Here is a 15,894-nt window from a genome sequence, read left to right on the forward strand (position 1 = left end):
GTCCGGTTTAAGTTGTTGGATATAAAAAGTAGACTGGTAAAGTATATTTTTTACATGCGACACCGAGGGATTAGACCATGTCCAGGTGGTTCAAATGGGATATATGTATTAACGAGCCTGACCACTATAGACGGAGAAACACTCTTACCGAACGAGAATCACCAAGAGAACCGATATGCCGCACCGACAAAACCTTTCACTCCGTGATTATGTGCGACACGGAGTCCCTAGTACTACTATTGCTACTGGTCGCTCTCTGCAGGAGGTCCATGACACCTCACCAGTCGCGCGTTGGCCGGAGGGTTCCCCCTGCAACTCCACCAGGCTCTCGAGTCCCGCTCCAGGTCGCCGTCGCCTCGGACAGTGAGGATCATTTGTCGCATGCGCTCGGGGGAGTATTGCGGGTTTGACAAGTCTACTTCACCCGACAGGTCGGGAGTGCTGCCATCGTCGTCTCCTCCGGGCTCGTCGCCGGGCTCGTCGTCGGTCCGAAACATCAACAAATCGTACAGAGGATGCAGATTGCTCATCCGCAACACTGGCTCCTTCATCTCGTTCACCAACCAGATACACTTCTTGGTGGTGGTGGTGGTGTTGGTGGTGGTGGTTGACGATCGCCCAGGTTCTCGAGCTCCGTCGCCACTGCTGCCGCCAGCATCGGACATTTCTTCTGAAGAAATCTCAGGCTCTGCTCGCCAGACGGGGAAAAATGAGCATATGTACTCGATGGCGCAGAGTTCCTCGGCAGTCGCGTCGAATACGTCGTTGGAATACCAGTCCGCGGAATGATGACTGACCCTTATAAGAGTATTTCCTTCCATGGTCTACCAGGGGCGACTCTTAGATACGAGGAAAGTGATAGTCCTTCCTTCATCCGAAGAGATGACGGATGAAAATGAGAAAATAGAATACAAGTTTACAGAATGTGTTGAGTTACAAAACCCGCGAAAAAGAGTGTCTTCCGTCACATGCTATCATCCTATATTATATCTAATACGAGACACGAGACACGACTCCACAGGTAGAAGTTGAGAACGCCCGGGTAACATAAGTAACTCATCTGCCCTGACAAGTCGGTGAAAGCCTAAACTCTGTACATAAGTAACTAGTCGCCGTCATCTCAGACACGCTCGAAGTGTAAGGTAAACTCGCACTTTATCTAGTGGGGGGTGTGTGTGTGCTTGACTGTACATGGCTCGAGACTCACCCACGTAGCCTAATCATACTCAGGGCGAGAATAAGTCACTCATTTCACTGCGACCAAACCAAACCCCCCTACAATATGCCGTTTGTTAATCTCTACAGGTCTACGTAAGCCATCCGTAGCCCTGACACAAGCGGCACATTACCGACATTTAGATGACGTGGCGTCGAGTCTCCCCCCTCCCCCCCCCCCCCCCCCCGGGGGGTGTTGTTCCCCAGTTCTCTCCGGGATACGGGCAACGTCAGCACTCCACTGCATGCGAGGGGACGAGGTGCGATCGTTTTTATCGTGATATTGTCAGGAAAGCTGGTAGACAACGTCGAAGTCTTGCTGGTGTCGAGATTGGAGAAGTATCAACTTTCACACCACCTAGATAGGATGGATGGAGGGAGTCTTTTCGATCCCCACCAACACGAGGTTAGAACGTGTAACGATAAATACAGTAGTATATTGAGAGACGGAGCGCCACACCACACTGTCTGTCATTCCTCTACGTCGAGTACGTCGAGTAACTTCCTGATGCTGCCCTGGTCGCTGGTTTTCCAACCACTGGCACTGCTCGTCGTTCCGGTCACAACTCATCTCGACCATTGCTTTTCTTTGGGGTTGGCTTTTGCCGACTCGGCCTCTCCCCCGTCTCGATGCGCAGCCCCTCTTGCAAACCAGTCAGGTACGCCTTGTTGACGTTCAACCCGTCGTCGATCCTGGCCATGAACTTGAGCCCCAGCAGGATCTGCTCTTGCTCCACCAGTCTCGACCCGTCAATCACCTGGAAACTCTGCTCGAGTGCAGTGACACCACCACCACCACCACCGCCGGCGCCATCCTTCTCCCCCGCATCCTTCTCGGACCCAACGATCACGTCGAGGACGATTTGGAAACCTCCGCTGTGATCGTCGTATTTCAGCTCGCCGATGCGTCCCAATCCGCGCACCAGGTCTGTCGTGACGAAACTCTGCTCGACGGTGAGGTTGGTCGTCGCGAGAACGGCCACGGGTTCACCTGCTGCGTTCTGCATCACAAGGCCCAGCTGCGAGTCACTGCCAGCGTCACCAGCGTCCGAAGGTGCCGCTGTTCCAGACCCGGGCGTGTCGCAGCAGATGGCCTGGATCCATGCCGGACAGCTCGCTTCGCAGTGACACGGGCAGATGAGGGGACCAAACTTGTGCGGTTCTGGTGGGTCACTGTCGTCGTCGTCGTTGTCATCGTCGTTGGAGCCTGGCGTCGAACAGCACACGGCTTGGACTGCAGGAGGACAGTCAGAACCACATCTGCATGGGCAAGTGAGTGGTGATTTTGGACTGGGTGTTGGTGTTGGAGTTGACGTCGGACTCGTGCTAGGGTTTCCTGATGATGAAGAAGAAGAAGAAGAAGAAGAAGAAGAGTTGCCCGGTGCTTCCGGTGGCCATGGCTTAGGGCGTCGTACGCAGCAGGCCGGATTACAACCGGCCGGGCACGCCTGACAAGACGCCGGACAGCGAGACAACGGCCATGCGCCGTAGACAACATCGGCCCATTTGAAAGGGCTTCCAAACACAGCTAGATCGAATGTCTTGGTGGGTGTGTCGGTGGTGGTGCCAGAAGGGACATGGCCATAGTCTTGTTGTTCAGCGAAAAGGGCCTTGTACTTCTGGACCTTGGCTTGGTCGATGTCTTGCGCAGCAAGGGCGGGTGCGCTCGACAGGGTGAGAGAGGCTGCGACAGCCTTGAGAAGAGTGTTGACTAGCATCTTTGAAAATCAGAGACCGGCGTGAGTATGGCCAGCTATTCGATTCGAGTAATTCGTTCAAAGACGGTTTGGTTCGTGGTGATACAGAAACTGTAGTGGAGGTCAAGAATATATCATATTATCCATTGGTATCTCTGCTGACCTTTATCTTATTCCAAGCCCTCAAGGCTGTAGGCCTATAATTAAGTACAGCCATGCGGTGAATCTGTCGAAAGCGCATGGCCGGTGAGGAGGACATTCCACGCCAGCTGAGCGTCAGTCTGGTATGTGTGGACACCTTCGTGTTACATTTTGATATCTTTGGAAAGAAACGCATGTGATACAATAGCGCTCGTCCAGCCGTCCAGTCAACCTTTCTCCTGCTGGGACTGGTCTTAGGCTCTCGATTCAATAGCAGGACGACTTTCGCTTGTTGATAGGTGGACGGCGTCTGAGCGGGCGTGACGGGGGGGGCCAAGGTGCACCGTAAAAAGTTCTCTGGCGACCATGAATAACGAGAGACAGACCCGGGGGCATGGACTCAGTCGACAATCACCGACAGTCGTTTGGGTGCTTTTGCAATCTACGCACCGCCCCCGGTTGCACTAACTAACTAGTTGGTAACGAAACCACTGCGTATCCATACTTGTTCAGGGTGTTTCTCAGCTGTGTGTCGTCGACCGAGTCAGTCCGGCTGTGCGCCACTGGACTCTGCGATAGAGAAACTCCGGTGCCCCTACCGTGGACTGTTAGTAGCCCTCGCGCTTGGTCACTCCACCGACGATAACAAAGATATTATAACTAATCGGATCGTCCAGTGGAGAACTGGGAGAGTAGTGATCGGCAATTGACAGACAGCACAAGGCTGACAGGGGCCCGCCCGGACAGGACAGTATGTGTATGTACTCGTACAGTAGGTATCCAGGAGAGGGGGACTCACGAGTAAGCCTCGCTTAGTATACGAGCCACATCAATACGACTTGGGCCATCCCATTGGCCTGCCTCGTATTGCAATTGATACCTATGGAGAGACTTGCGCGACAGTAAGGCGTCCCACGATGCCCAGGCCACCGATACCCCTGCGCATGTTCCCAGCTTCCTTTCAGCTCGACCCTTTCCAGCCTGGACCAAGTCGCAGTCAAAGGTTTCCGACTCTCGGAGTCGATAATGATAATGATAATAATCATAATACACCATACAACTTCATGCAGCTAGAGAACCCTGGGGGGCTAGGCCGGCGAGCAACGAGCCAGCCACACGGGCCCCGTAGGGCTATTGTTATCACAAAAGTACTTTTCACGTCTTGGTGGCCGAGATTAAGCGTCCTACCCTGCTTCATGGCGTCAGAAAAAGCACAGCCAGTCGAACAATCAACTACTGTACGAATGAGCTGCTTGTTATCGGCCTCACTCGGTAGACTCACCAACGATGTGCCGTGTACCGATGCCCAGGGTGACAGACCAGGGGCAGATGGATGAAATCGCAGAGATCGGAAACCAACTCCTGCAGAAACACACTACGTTGATTACCACTGCTCTTGGTCAATACCCCTGGGACGTTGTATGCCCTCGCCATTCAAGGCTTGTTAACTGCTCTCTACACCGTCCTGGTCTGCAAAATCCCCAAGACACTCGCCAGGTGAACATCCTGTACTCCTTCCTACAGTCTACGCCCGTCCAAACAAGGTAGAAAAGAAAATGGATCAAGGAAAATGAACATGGTGAGGAGAATTCGAACGACTGACTTTGTGCTTCTAAAGCTCCATCCTCGCTCGTTCCTCTAGCTCCGTTGCATCAATTCTCATCATGTCGTAGACCTTCATGCTTTCGTTCGTCGATTAATGTAGCATTTTCTGTTTCGTTCCAATCTTCCAATAACGCCGATCATCAGATGCCTAGTCGAAAACGCCAGCCTGACCACCCAACCAAACCGCACCACCAAAAGTACATCTTCACGTCATGTCATGATCCAACCTTGCTTTCATGGACTCTGTAGGTCTTCAAAATCTTCTGTGCTCAATTCAGCCATCTCGCTGCTGTTCTCCTGCCATTCTGTGCTCAATGTCTCCGCTTCGGCTTCCGCCTTCGCTCGAAGAGCTGCCATTGTTGTCTGGATGCTTGCGACTTGATCTTCATCTTGTGCAGTCTCAAGGTCAAAGTATGCCAAGCAAGTCTCGACCACGTCAATGATCTGATGCACTTGCCCTGGGAAAAGCGGCGAGCCTCCCCTGCTTCGCGATGTCAAGAATTGAGTATGAATGTAGGCTTGCGCCTCGCGTGCCAACTCCTGGACAAGGCCCCGGAGTTGGCGATGAAACCGAGGGTCATCCGATTCCGATTCTTGTAAAGGATTGAAAAGCAGTTTCTTGAGCAGCTCTGTCGTGGCATGTCGAATATGGGTTTGTCCATCAACGGGACACAAGAGAAATGTGGGCCCCCAATGAGGGATAGTTTTCAGTACTTCCTCTTCTAAAAACCCAGCCTCTTCATCGAGGGACTGATTTTCCAATTTGAGGACTGCCTCAACAAAGCCAAAGTACTCCCGAGCATATTCGACTCCCACCGTAGAGATGCTGTCCAAGGCAGATTGTACCAGATCAATGATACGAGGCTCCGACTCACATTGTTCGCAGAAGGTAACAATCGGGTCCAGAAAGGTAAGCGCAATATGAATCAGTCTGTCGTTCAGTCCTTTATGAAGAACTTCCGAAAGAGCACCGGCAAGAATCGGGTCTCGTGCGAGACAAGTGACCAGCTCATTGACTGCAGCGGGGTTCTGTTGGCCCGCTATTAGTCGCAGCACCCATTCTAGGTTGGGAGGCATTTTGCCAACTCCCAGGACTTCCAGCTCACTGGGCGTCAAGCCTATCTTCTTGTCGGTCAAGCGGTAGTCGCCATCGGGAATGTTGTGTAGATCAACTCTCAACACAAGATTCACCAAGAATCGAACAAGTAAGCCATGGTTGAATGGTCGGTTCTTTTCTCGTGCTGCCAGGTAGACGCCATACCGCGCCTTTAATCGCTTGGAGATTGGGAAATCGGAGTTGGTGACATGGATGGAGATGATGTCAATGCACTTTTCCAAGAACTCTTCGTCAAGCAAGATCACCACTACATCGTCCCCAAGTCTCTGCAGGGCCAGAAGAATCCCGAAATACTCAGGCCAGCATCGACCACTCCTAGTTATCGTATCCCATGATTTGGCGAGCTGAGCAATGGCGGATTGTAGCCAGCGCGAGTAATTGGCTGTCAGTTGAGTCCGGTCGTCCTCCGTAATCTCAATGCTCGATTTGAGGGCATGTAGATGACTAAACACGAGGGTGAATAGATTTGCATATGCTTTCCTCACCAATTGATATGGGCTTCGAGTGATGACATCTTCCAGAACGCGAGGTGTCGCAAACCATTCAGCAACCACCTTTGCACAGGCAGGACAATTCTCAGCGTACTGCCCTACCAGCTTGAGGGTCTCCTCAACAGCCGGATGATCCTTCCAGCGAGACGAGATCTGATAGACATAGTCCAAAGCCATTTCCAATGTGCTCGTTTCAATTGCATGGTAGTCACTGCATTTGGGTCCAGATACCATCCTCTCCAATAGGTTAAGGACAAATTGTGCATGTGTACTGTCTTGGACGCAGTACGATCGTAGGAAGAGTTCATTTTGCTGAGCAATGTGATGTTCCATGTTGTATGGTAAGGAGAGGCGGACAGGATTTATGGTGTCATGCTGGCGATACTGTGCTTCAAATCTTTCAATACTCGATGTTCTCTGGTAGAAGAGCATGTATGCACTGTAAAACTTGGGTAGATGATAGAAGCCGGCATCAGCATTCCCTCCAAAACAATTGTCTCGCATTTGGCTGGGATCGAACACCGTGACATCTTGGTCATTGAACTGAACCCAAGAATCCGCTACAGGCTTGCTCGACGGTCGCTGACGAATGAAAGAGTAATAATGCCCCGTGTCTGCCGTACCCGAGTGGACTATGACGCCGGTGAGCTGAAAATAATCTGGTTCCCCGTCACCGTCGTCACTGAGGCGGGCGAGGGTGTACGGTGCCATGTCGAGGGTATCTGGGAACTGGAATTCATCATTCACTTTGGTCCGCATTCCTGTGAGAATGTCGTAGTCGAAGCGTTTCAGATTGAAAATCAAGTTGTCAGGGACATCCTTTAGGCATGAACGTTTGACAGCATCCACGTGGCGTCCACAAGCAGTGCACGAGTACTTGTTCTCACCCTGGAGAACTTCGCCCTCGACGTAAGCTCTGAGACTGTCCTCAAGACGCGCTTTCCCCTTGATCTCGACTTGGACAGCGGAAAAAGGTTCCAATCGCTCAGAAATGTGTTCGCATTCTTTCGATTTGATTTGCTGCACCAGTTGGCCCCCATAGATGGATTTGAACAAATCTCTTGCTCCGTGGTCAATCTGGCTCTCGAGGCGGTCAAACAGAAGGTTGAAAAACTCGTCAACGTCCATTTGAACCGAAACGTCGATTTGATCACCTTCATAGGTTGTTATTGCTTCCACGGCGAGAGTGGGGTCGATGGACTTCTCGTACGAGTTCTGCATGTAAGCAAACACTTTTGAGAGCTCTTTTACAAGCTTGTTCCGGGAATCACTGAAGTTTTCAACATCCAGGAAGAATTCTCGGAATTGTAAATTCATGAAAAGCTGAGTGAACAATGAATTGAGGTAGCAGGTGTTTGACAAATTTCGAAGTCCCGCATAGCCAACCTCGGTGCGTAGACTCTGGCGTTCATGCACATACATAGGTTCAAAAAAATCTCGTTCAAGGATGGCGGAATCCTGGAGTTTCGCAAGAATCGTCGCCATGTCCTGTGGACCTTGAGAGAGCGCTAGCAAAAGATTGTACAGACCCTCGCGAACAGTGCTGTCCAATACGGGCACCGCAAGAGATGCTTCGCTGAGAACACCGCCCACAGACAATGGGGGCAGAAGCAGGCGGTCAACAATCTTTTCTAGCAGTCGGTGGCTCGGAGGCAATAAGTCGTTGCTTTTCAACAATTTGCAACACTCGTAAAGAAGCTTTGTCAAAGAACTGACAACATGGTCCCTGGTGGGCTGGCCGACTGTCTCGCGATGGTCGTGTTCTAGCAGCATGGTGCTCCATTGGACGAAGTGGTCGTGAATTGATCCGATGGTAATGGACTTGCCTATCCTTCTCAATATCACGAGAACCGCCTCGGAAAGTTCGGCGCACCGCTCAGGGTACGTGCATATATGAGACAGAGCCTTGACCAAGGTAGTCCAAAGATGCGATAAGCAAGCTTCGACAGCACTTGCAGGAAATCTCGAACGTGCTGCTCGCGGGTTGTTGATCTTCAGATGGATTTTGGTCCCAACAGCTCCCGTAAGACCCACGACCACTTCTAACAAGGAGTGCCGAACTTCGGGTCGACCATCCGCAATGAAGGCAAGCATAAGTAATTCCTCGAACTTGTTATTTGCATCCACATGCTCCCAGACGCGGTCGTCATGCAAACAAGCTTCGGTGAAAGCCTCCATGATCATTTTGGCCATGGACGCTGGAGCAACCTCGTTGTTGGTCGCATTATCAGCCTGCAATGTAAAATGCAGCAATCTGTAGATCTCTGATGCAAATCCTTGACGATCCTCGATGTAATCTTGTGAAGTCGCCGCCGGAACCTTAGCACGAAGTGCTAACAGAAGAGCCTGAACAAGCCAATGTGCTATGGACATCTGAAGTGGATTGTTGGCGTCTGACAACTCTAATTTCGGGAGGACGGCCAGGATGGTCTGAATGCTATATGTCAAGAAGAGTGTGTTTGGATCAGAGCTGAATGATTCGTCTTCAATACAGGCTAACAAGGCTCGGGCGCAATACAAGAGCTTGAAAGGCTTCTTGGGCGGAAGGAGATCAGTGGGGCTCTTCTCTCTGGACCGGATCAGTCGAACAAGCTCAGACTGCGCAGGAAACAGACTCAGGAAGGTATACACCTCTCTAGAGAGGCGTTCATCTGCGTCTAATAGGTCGTAAAGATCGTCGAAGTGATGCATGATCTTGTCGTCCACAGGAGATGAGGCACGTGTTGTGCGCGTGGGCACTTTTTCAGAGGCGTTGGCTGTCTTGTGGACCATGAATAGGGCTTGAGAGGCATTCAACTCAGCTAGGGTCTTTTCGCAGCCTGCAAGCTCAATCCCTTGGCCCCAGTGGTAGATCGCAAAATCCGTGAAGCCGCTAGCATCGGCAATATATTTCCAAAGCTCGTTTCCTGTATTCTCAGAGCCAAAAGTAACCTTTTGCTTTTCGGGAATCACGTATCTACTGCCGTAGACTTGTATCGAGACTTCGATCTCGTCGCCTTTCTTCAGAAGAAAGCCTGGTAGACGTTGAGGCTGTTGACTTGGAGTTGGACTGTACCGCGGGCGCGATTTCATCCCTTCCAAGAATTTTCTCAGAAATAGCAACGATCTGTCGAAGCGTAGCTCTTCGGCGCGAATTTCTTGTTCAGACGCAATGATGGCCATCGGTTCGTCCTCGCCGCTTAGGCTTTCATCAGCATACGATTTGAGTTTTGCAGCCGATGCCATGACTTGCTGGACGCAACGATCGACGAGAGAAGAGTGCGTGGACTCAATTGCCTCTCTCGATTGTCGTGTGATGAGCTGGTGATCCAGATATTGCTGAATGATGAACTCGGTAGCTTGGGTCTCAACCGTGTCGGATGGAGCTTCCAGCATAACCCTCCATATTCTGTCGATGCCTGGGATGACTACAACGTCCTTGACATCCGGCGTGGTATGGCCAGAATGCCGAATAGTATACGACACTGAAATCTTCAAGAATTCTAGCACAGTTTCGTCATAGTCTTGTGGCCCTAGACCCTGCACAAGCTCATTGATAATTAAATCCAAGACTGGATTTTGATCGTTAACCTGCCTTCTTCTCATCACGCTGATCAATGTCTCCCAGGCCCTCGCTCGGACTGACATGGGCAACTGCTTTGCGGTGAAGAATGAGCTCCATAATGATTCGATTGACGACTTGGAGAACATTGTAGGTGCCAACAGCATCAATGAGTAAAGGAGAGTCGCGCGCACGTCATATGCGACTTCAAAGAATGTCACCGACACATTGTGTTGGAGCATTTGCTGAAATTCGGTGGTGAGGTGAGCAATGTCAGCCACGAGAAGCCCGATCAAATCGAATTCCGCAATGACCTCGGAAAGTGATTGTCTCATGATTGGAACTAGAACTGTCAGAACAAGAACATCACCAGAGGAGTATTCTTCATGCGACTTCAAGGACTCGGCGGACTCTCTGATGATCTGGTGGAGCTCTGCCTCATCCACGGTGATTATACTGGCATCGAGAAGGCCACCGAGCGTTAGCGATGTACCCAGGTGTCGTGGAAACTCTTTACGAATGACCGCGGCTTGTTCTAGGGACAGATTCTCATCTAACGACGCTTCTCGCAAGAGCCGAACCAAGAGACGCCGTATCGTAGGGTCTGAGGGTTGTTGTGAGGTAGACTCGCTGTAGCCTCGGATTTTTTCCAACAGGCCAACAGTGAACTGCAAGACATGAGTATCAAATCGCTGAAATGGATAGTCCGCCAACTTCTTGCAGATGTAGCAAAGTGCGTGAAGGTCATACACATGGCAATTAGATAAAAGGTTGAACACCTCATGCACAGTTCGGGGATCTTGACTCTCAGCAATTGTCTTCCAGATAACGTCTGTTGTGGCGTCTGTGTAGGTGCCAGAGACACAGAGAAATCCAACAACGTTATGACTGCGGCGTATCAGTTGTGGGTGAGAGTCAACACCTATGATGTAGTCTATGAGTTGATTTTGCTGGATGAATTTGACGAGAAATCTAACGAGAGGATCGGTGGTTGGAGCCTGGGGTCGATTGAGGATACGTTCCTTGTAGACCTGAACAAGGTCATTCGACATGTTCTCTACGCCAAAAACTCGCAATTCCATGCGCCCGTGAGTGATGAACTTTCGCAGAGTCTTGAATTTCCAGGCTTGCGGCATGGTGCTTGGAAGATCGGTAAGGTCGCCATCAACAAAGCCGACTCCGGCCGTGGCAACAATATCTTGACCAATCTTGGGAACCTCAACAGCAATGACACCAACAATGGGCATGAGTTGGTCGATAATCTTTGGAGCACTCTCAAGGTTCAGCCATGGTGCTTGCTTCACAATGGCTTGCTGTATGATATCGTCGGCCTTGAGCATAATCTCCGCGACAGCAACTCGAATGCAGTCGATCTGAGTAAAGTTGGAGGGCTGAAATATGGGTTCTGCAGCTGCTGCTGCACTCGTTAAAGGCTTCATCGCGTAGCTTGTCGCCATCAACAGGTTGATGAGCAACTTGACGAGATCCTGTTTCTTGGACAGGAATGGAGTTATTGAAGACAGGAGCTCGGAGACCGATGCTAACAAAGCCACCTCACTGCCGCAGATACGATCAAGCACCGGCACCAGGAGCTGAGCTATCTCAAACCCCATAGTCCCCCGGAGAGCATCATAGAAGGGGATTCCTTCTGGTTGAAGCATCCAGATCAGCGGCTGGTAATAAGGCATTGACTTCACCGCAAAATCTTTGAAGTCTCGAGCATCGGCATCTGGGGATAGATCTTGAACGTGTCTGGCATCGTACTCCATGATGAGCTTCGTGACGCGGGCATAGGCGACAAAGTATTCGATGAGGTCTTCTACCCGAGCCTCAGGTGGAGGGCCACTGGTGCGTCGTAGCAAATTCTCAACCAAGCCTGGCAAATACTGCCAAAAATCACGGTCTTCTTCGAAAAGTCTTTGTGGGAATTCCACACATGTGTTGACAAATTCGACCATCCAGTCTTTGACCTTCGAGAACAGTTCTCCGTCTTGGGCGCCCCCGTACTGAAAGCGGTTGGCTATCTCCCCGACCGCTCGGCGAGCACTACCAGGGCTATCTCCAGCGTAGGGAAATGTGTGATGGACATAATGGGGCTGCATTGATTTGGGTATGGCCGCACTGGCAGAACCTCCGATTCGGGTCGTCCATCTTGTCTGCGTGGGATCTCGGTCAAAGTCCTCCACCTCTGCTATCTCAATCTCCGGAGACTTGCTTGGAGACGAAGAAATCGAGATGGTATCGGGTTGTTCGTGCGTGTTCGCTTCTACATCGGACAGTTCCGCGGTGGACGAATGGCTGAGGTCTTCAGCACCGTCCATCCCAGTACCATGCGCATGTGAGGTAGGTTGATTTGGAGTTAGGCTGGTTTTGGACTTTGCCGTGTCTGCGAGGCTTTGATTTGGCTCAGTCACAGATTGGGATGAAAGAGGACGGGTTTGGATCGTGACTCTGCTGGTTGGAGACATGGCAGTAGCAATGACCGCAGGTCGAGGTGGTAGCGGCGGAGTTTGATGAGGACTTCCTTCCAGTGCAGGCATGTTTTCATCCACCAATGTCACCGAAGGAGCGAGCGACGGCTTTTCTGTTTGCTGAAGATCCGACATAACATGCGTCTCGTCAGGCTTGCTCTCACTCAGCCTCGGGCGCTTGTGCTCATGCTGGGGCAACCCGGACCCCTCAGTAGAGTCACTCCGATTGCGAGCGGAAGAATCAGACGTTGAGGACGACATGTTATGTGAATATCATCTGGACGGTCGCGTCACCAGTTCAGATGAGAGCGGTGTGAATGAGGCTGAACTGAAGGTGAAGCAGAGGATGGATGGCACGATCAGTGAGAGGTCTTGGCGTTGAGAAGGCCACCGTTTGTAACGAGGCAAACTGTAGTCGACCACCGACTCTGGCTGCCTGGTCCGCGAGCAACTGAGCACTCCAGGGGACAGTCTGTCGCCAGCGACTCAGAGACGGTGCGTTAGGATTGACAACGATGCTGATGGTGATGGAGATAAATCCACCTGTGCCATAATGGTTTTAGGCTCAGGACATGGACGTTAGCAATGATGGAGGAGGCGGGGCAGCAGGAGAATGATGTTTGCTCCCGGCAATCAGAGATCCTGTTTGACAACAGAAGAATTCTTGACGTTGGCCCCGTGAGCAAAGATAATGCCGATTGATTCCAATGGTAAACGAAAACAATCAATATGTGATCTGATCTGTTAAGCAGGGATGGAAGATGTTGAGGGTTTGCTTTGACCAGGCTGCAGTGGACAAGACGGATCAGGTTGTTAGGGGCCAACTCTAAAAAAAAGCCCTCGTCAGTCAGCGGGGTTTTTGACGCGTCAAGGGCGCGACTGAGGGGCTCAACAGGTGAATCCCGCGGGTTTCCAGTTAAAAGACAGCGCCGCCTAAGAAGCCCCGTTTCACCTCTGGTACACGGCCCTAGCCAGCGTGCGCGCGCCCTACAAAGTACAGGTTTCTCTACCTATAGGCAGTCCGCCTGTCGATGCAATACCGAAAGTCAATCACCCACGTCATCAATTTTATTTATCAGGATCCGGACTACCGTTTTTTATCTCCGCCTGTGTTTCCCACTGCCTGCGCCAATGCCCTGTACCTTAAAACGAAAACAAATGTCCTCCTCACACGACTGAGGGTGTATCGTTTACATACGAAATACACATGGATAGCCGTCAAAAGAGAGCAGTCCATGCAGTAACCCTACCCTATCCTGATCAGAAATGGTGCCTGTCCTCCGTAACGTCACAGTTCGACTTTCGCTAATTCTGACCTCAGGCCACAGCTGTCCCGAGAACATGAGCAAGCCGCCATTAGCCTTCTCCTCCCATTACTACAGCCTGTTGGCGACTTTAGACGAGATCATGTTCGACGATCCAGAGGCAAAGGACGAGCTGGGAAGAACAGATCCATACAAGAGCAAACCACAGACCAAGAGCAGATGCCCGAGATACATGGTCACCTCACCGTAGGATTTAATAGTACCATTCGAAGACTTCAAGCTCTAGCCAGCCACAGGGAGCCTTCCTCTCTTCATCCTACAAAATCAAACCTCAAACAATCCCCAGACCTTCCTGCAGCACTCTCAGCAGTGTTTGTTTGTCGCGAGAATCTCCCCGACATATTAACATCCTCCCTGTCCCTGCAGGTTGCGACTTCTGCTCCTCAATCGACTCGCGCTAAGCTAATCCCTGTCTCCCCGCAGTCAGAGACGAAGATAGCACGAGCACTAAACCAGCCTCGCGTGGGCTTACTCGGTGTGCAAAAAGATGCTCCTGGTTCCGACGCTTTGTTGCGCTGGGTGGCGGACAATGTGGCCTTGGTTGAGATTCCCTGGCTAGAGGAACTGTCGAACTCCACATACTTTCCGGTCACTGTGAAGACTTCTGAGGCGGCGAAAAATCAAAAACACATGACTCGGAAGAGGAAAGCAAAGGAGATAGGCGCCGGATAGAGATGACCATGTTGCCATATGACTACGATCACCGAATAAAGGGGATTCGCACCGGGACACGATTGCGGTAATCCAGATACTGTTGGCCGAAGAAGGAGACAAGATGACGTTCCTCGTCTGGATAAATAAAGTCAGCACTTCAAGTGTGTATGGATGACAGCAAGGGCTCGACTTACGCTTGATGCGATGGTTGAAAAATTTCCACAAGACCACAGCATATGCTACCAAACAAAATCGATTTCCCAGCAATACCTGGGTCCCAATTCCCCACCAAAAGAATCCGAAATAAGACGGGTGTCGGGAAAATGCATACACACCGTGGGTTACCAAGACATGATCAGAACGCTTCGTCCACTGGACGACGTGGTTGAAATTGGTATTGGCTTGCTTCATGGCAGTGCTTCTCACGAACTGGCCAACGGCAACTAGAATGATACCCCACCCGACGCTTAGAGCTGTTGGAACACCGAGAGTGAATGAGGGCATGGGAAAGGGCAGGCTTAGCCACTGCGGCTTGTATGTCGAGTGCAGCCAGTAACGGAGTAATACCTCCAGTACTGCCGCAGTGTGCGCTGCAGCATAGGCCAGACCATTAGAAAGTAAAAGATACGACGAGATCGATGCTTCAGGAGGGTTGTATCGTGCTGTCATGTCGAATTCCAAGTAGTGAAATAACGCCAGAATGGTCACGAAGCACGGCGCCCGCCAAAGTCCGTAGCCCCAGTAAACGAACTCGATCGTCAAAAGTGAACAAAGGCCCAGTGCAATGCCTAGGCCGAAAGCCCTTATCGATACTCCTGAGAGTGACCTCCGACCTCCGGGCATGTATGCAGGAGGAACGTAGATAGTCGGCGGCTGCGAAGGACCGAGACCATTCTGATGTTCGTGACGGTGGTGATGTTCATGCAGCTCCAATCGATCTCGTGGGAATTCGTGGATAATGCCTGGTGAGGCAGGCTCAGAGGAATCAGACATTCTTGCAGTCAAGGAGCCCGGCTGACGCTCGTTACAACGGAATAAGAGTCTGCGGAGACGTGATGCATGTCATGCTTGAAAGGAAATCACCGAGGATTTAGAATGCACATCGTGGACGCAAATCAAGCATTTATCAGGAGCACAGTAAGAGTGAAATGGATTTTTTTATCGTTGTTGGCACCGAACAATCAACGTTTTGGCGACAATGACAAGTCGTCCATCCAACCGGAATAGGCACAAGGTTTCTCCGTGCCGAAGAATGTTGGCAAACAAAGAATGACTTACCTCAGCCTAGTGAGCCTGAGATATGTCACATTAGTTATTGAGTTCTCGCCTCCCTGATTTCTGGCAAACACTGGTAAGACTCCATGTCACTACGTGCATGTCCTCTACTGGTCAGAAGCTTAACTACATAATGCGGGAGATCAACATAGTGACCCGTGCAGTCGACTCAATTGTTCTGCAGGCTTGACAGGGCCGCCGGGGACCATGAACAGGCACAGCGTATCGTCAGACATGGTGAGACGCTCCACGGAGATGTGATCTGGCGAGGTCGAAGTGCCTAGCATAGCTTCCTGAAAATGTCTCCTCTTCACCCAACTTCCTCATGGCCAGCTAGGGGTTCATTTTGACCCTGGCTACTC

At 51.1% G+C, this 15,894-nt stretch overlaps 5 protein-coding genes across 5 annotated transcripts; 1 reads left to right on the forward strand and 4 right to left on the reverse strand.

Moving 5' to 3' along the window:
* Positions 1 to 242: 242 nt before the first annotated feature.
* On the reverse strand, positions 243 to 821 carry PV08_06513 (uncharacterized protein; the record flags this gene model as incomplete). The annotated part of the gene is made up of 1 exon (XM_016380848.1): positions 243 to 821. The coding sequence occupies one exon, from the start codon at positions 819 to 821 to the stop codon at positions 243 to 245; it is 579 nt and encodes a 192-aa protein (XP_016236675.1).
* A 954-nt stretch (positions 822 to 1,775) lies between these two features.
* PV08_06514 (uncharacterized protein) lies at positions 1,776 to 2,933 on the reverse strand (the record flags this gene model as incomplete). Its single annotated transcript, XM_016380849.1, has 1 exon — positions 1,776 to 2,933. The coding sequence occupies one exon, from the start codon at positions 2,931 to 2,933 to the stop codon at positions 1,776 to 1,778; it is 1,158 nt and encodes a 385-aa protein (XP_016236676.1).
* A 1,959-nt stretch (positions 2,934 to 4,892) lies between these two features.
* Positions 4,893 to 12,539, reverse strand: PV08_06515 (uncharacterized protein; the record flags this gene model as incomplete). Its single annotated transcript, XM_016380850.1, has 1 exon — positions 4,893 to 12,539. One exon carries the CDS (start codon positions 12,537 to 12,539, stop codon positions 4,893 to 4,895), a length of 7,647 nt encoding a protein of 2,548 aa, XP_016236677.1.
* A 946-nt stretch (positions 12,540 to 13,485) lies between these two features.
* PV08_06516 (uncharacterized protein) lies at positions 13,486 to 14,275 on the forward strand (the record flags this gene model as incomplete). The annotated part of the gene is made up of 2 exons (XM_016380851.1): positions 13,486 to 13,547; positions 13,600 to 14,275. 2 exons carry the CDS (start codon positions 13,486 to 13,488, stop codon positions 14,273 to 14,275), a joined length of 738 nt encoding a protein of 245 aa, XP_016236678.1.
* A 28-nt stretch (positions 14,276 to 14,303) lies between these two features.
* Positions 14,304 to 15,250, reverse strand: PV08_06517 (uncharacterized protein; the record flags this gene model as incomplete). The annotated part of the gene is made up of 2 exons (XM_016380852.1): positions 14,304 to 14,392; positions 14,452 to 15,250. The coding sequence occupies 2 exons, from the start codon at positions 15,248 to 15,250 to the stop codon at positions 14,304 to 14,306; spliced, it is 888 nt and encodes a 295-aa protein (XP_016236679.1).
* Positions 15,251 to 15,894: the final 644 nt, after the last annotated feature.

This window comes from Exophiala spinifera, assembly GCF_000836115.1.
Source record: "Exophiala spinifera strain CBS 89968 unplaced genomic scaffold supercont1.4, whole genome shotgun sequence".
NCBI classification, from domain to species: domain Eukaryota; kingdom Fungi; phylum Ascomycota; class Eurotiomycetes; order Chaetothyriales; family Herpotrichiellaceae; genus Exophiala; species Exophiala spinifera.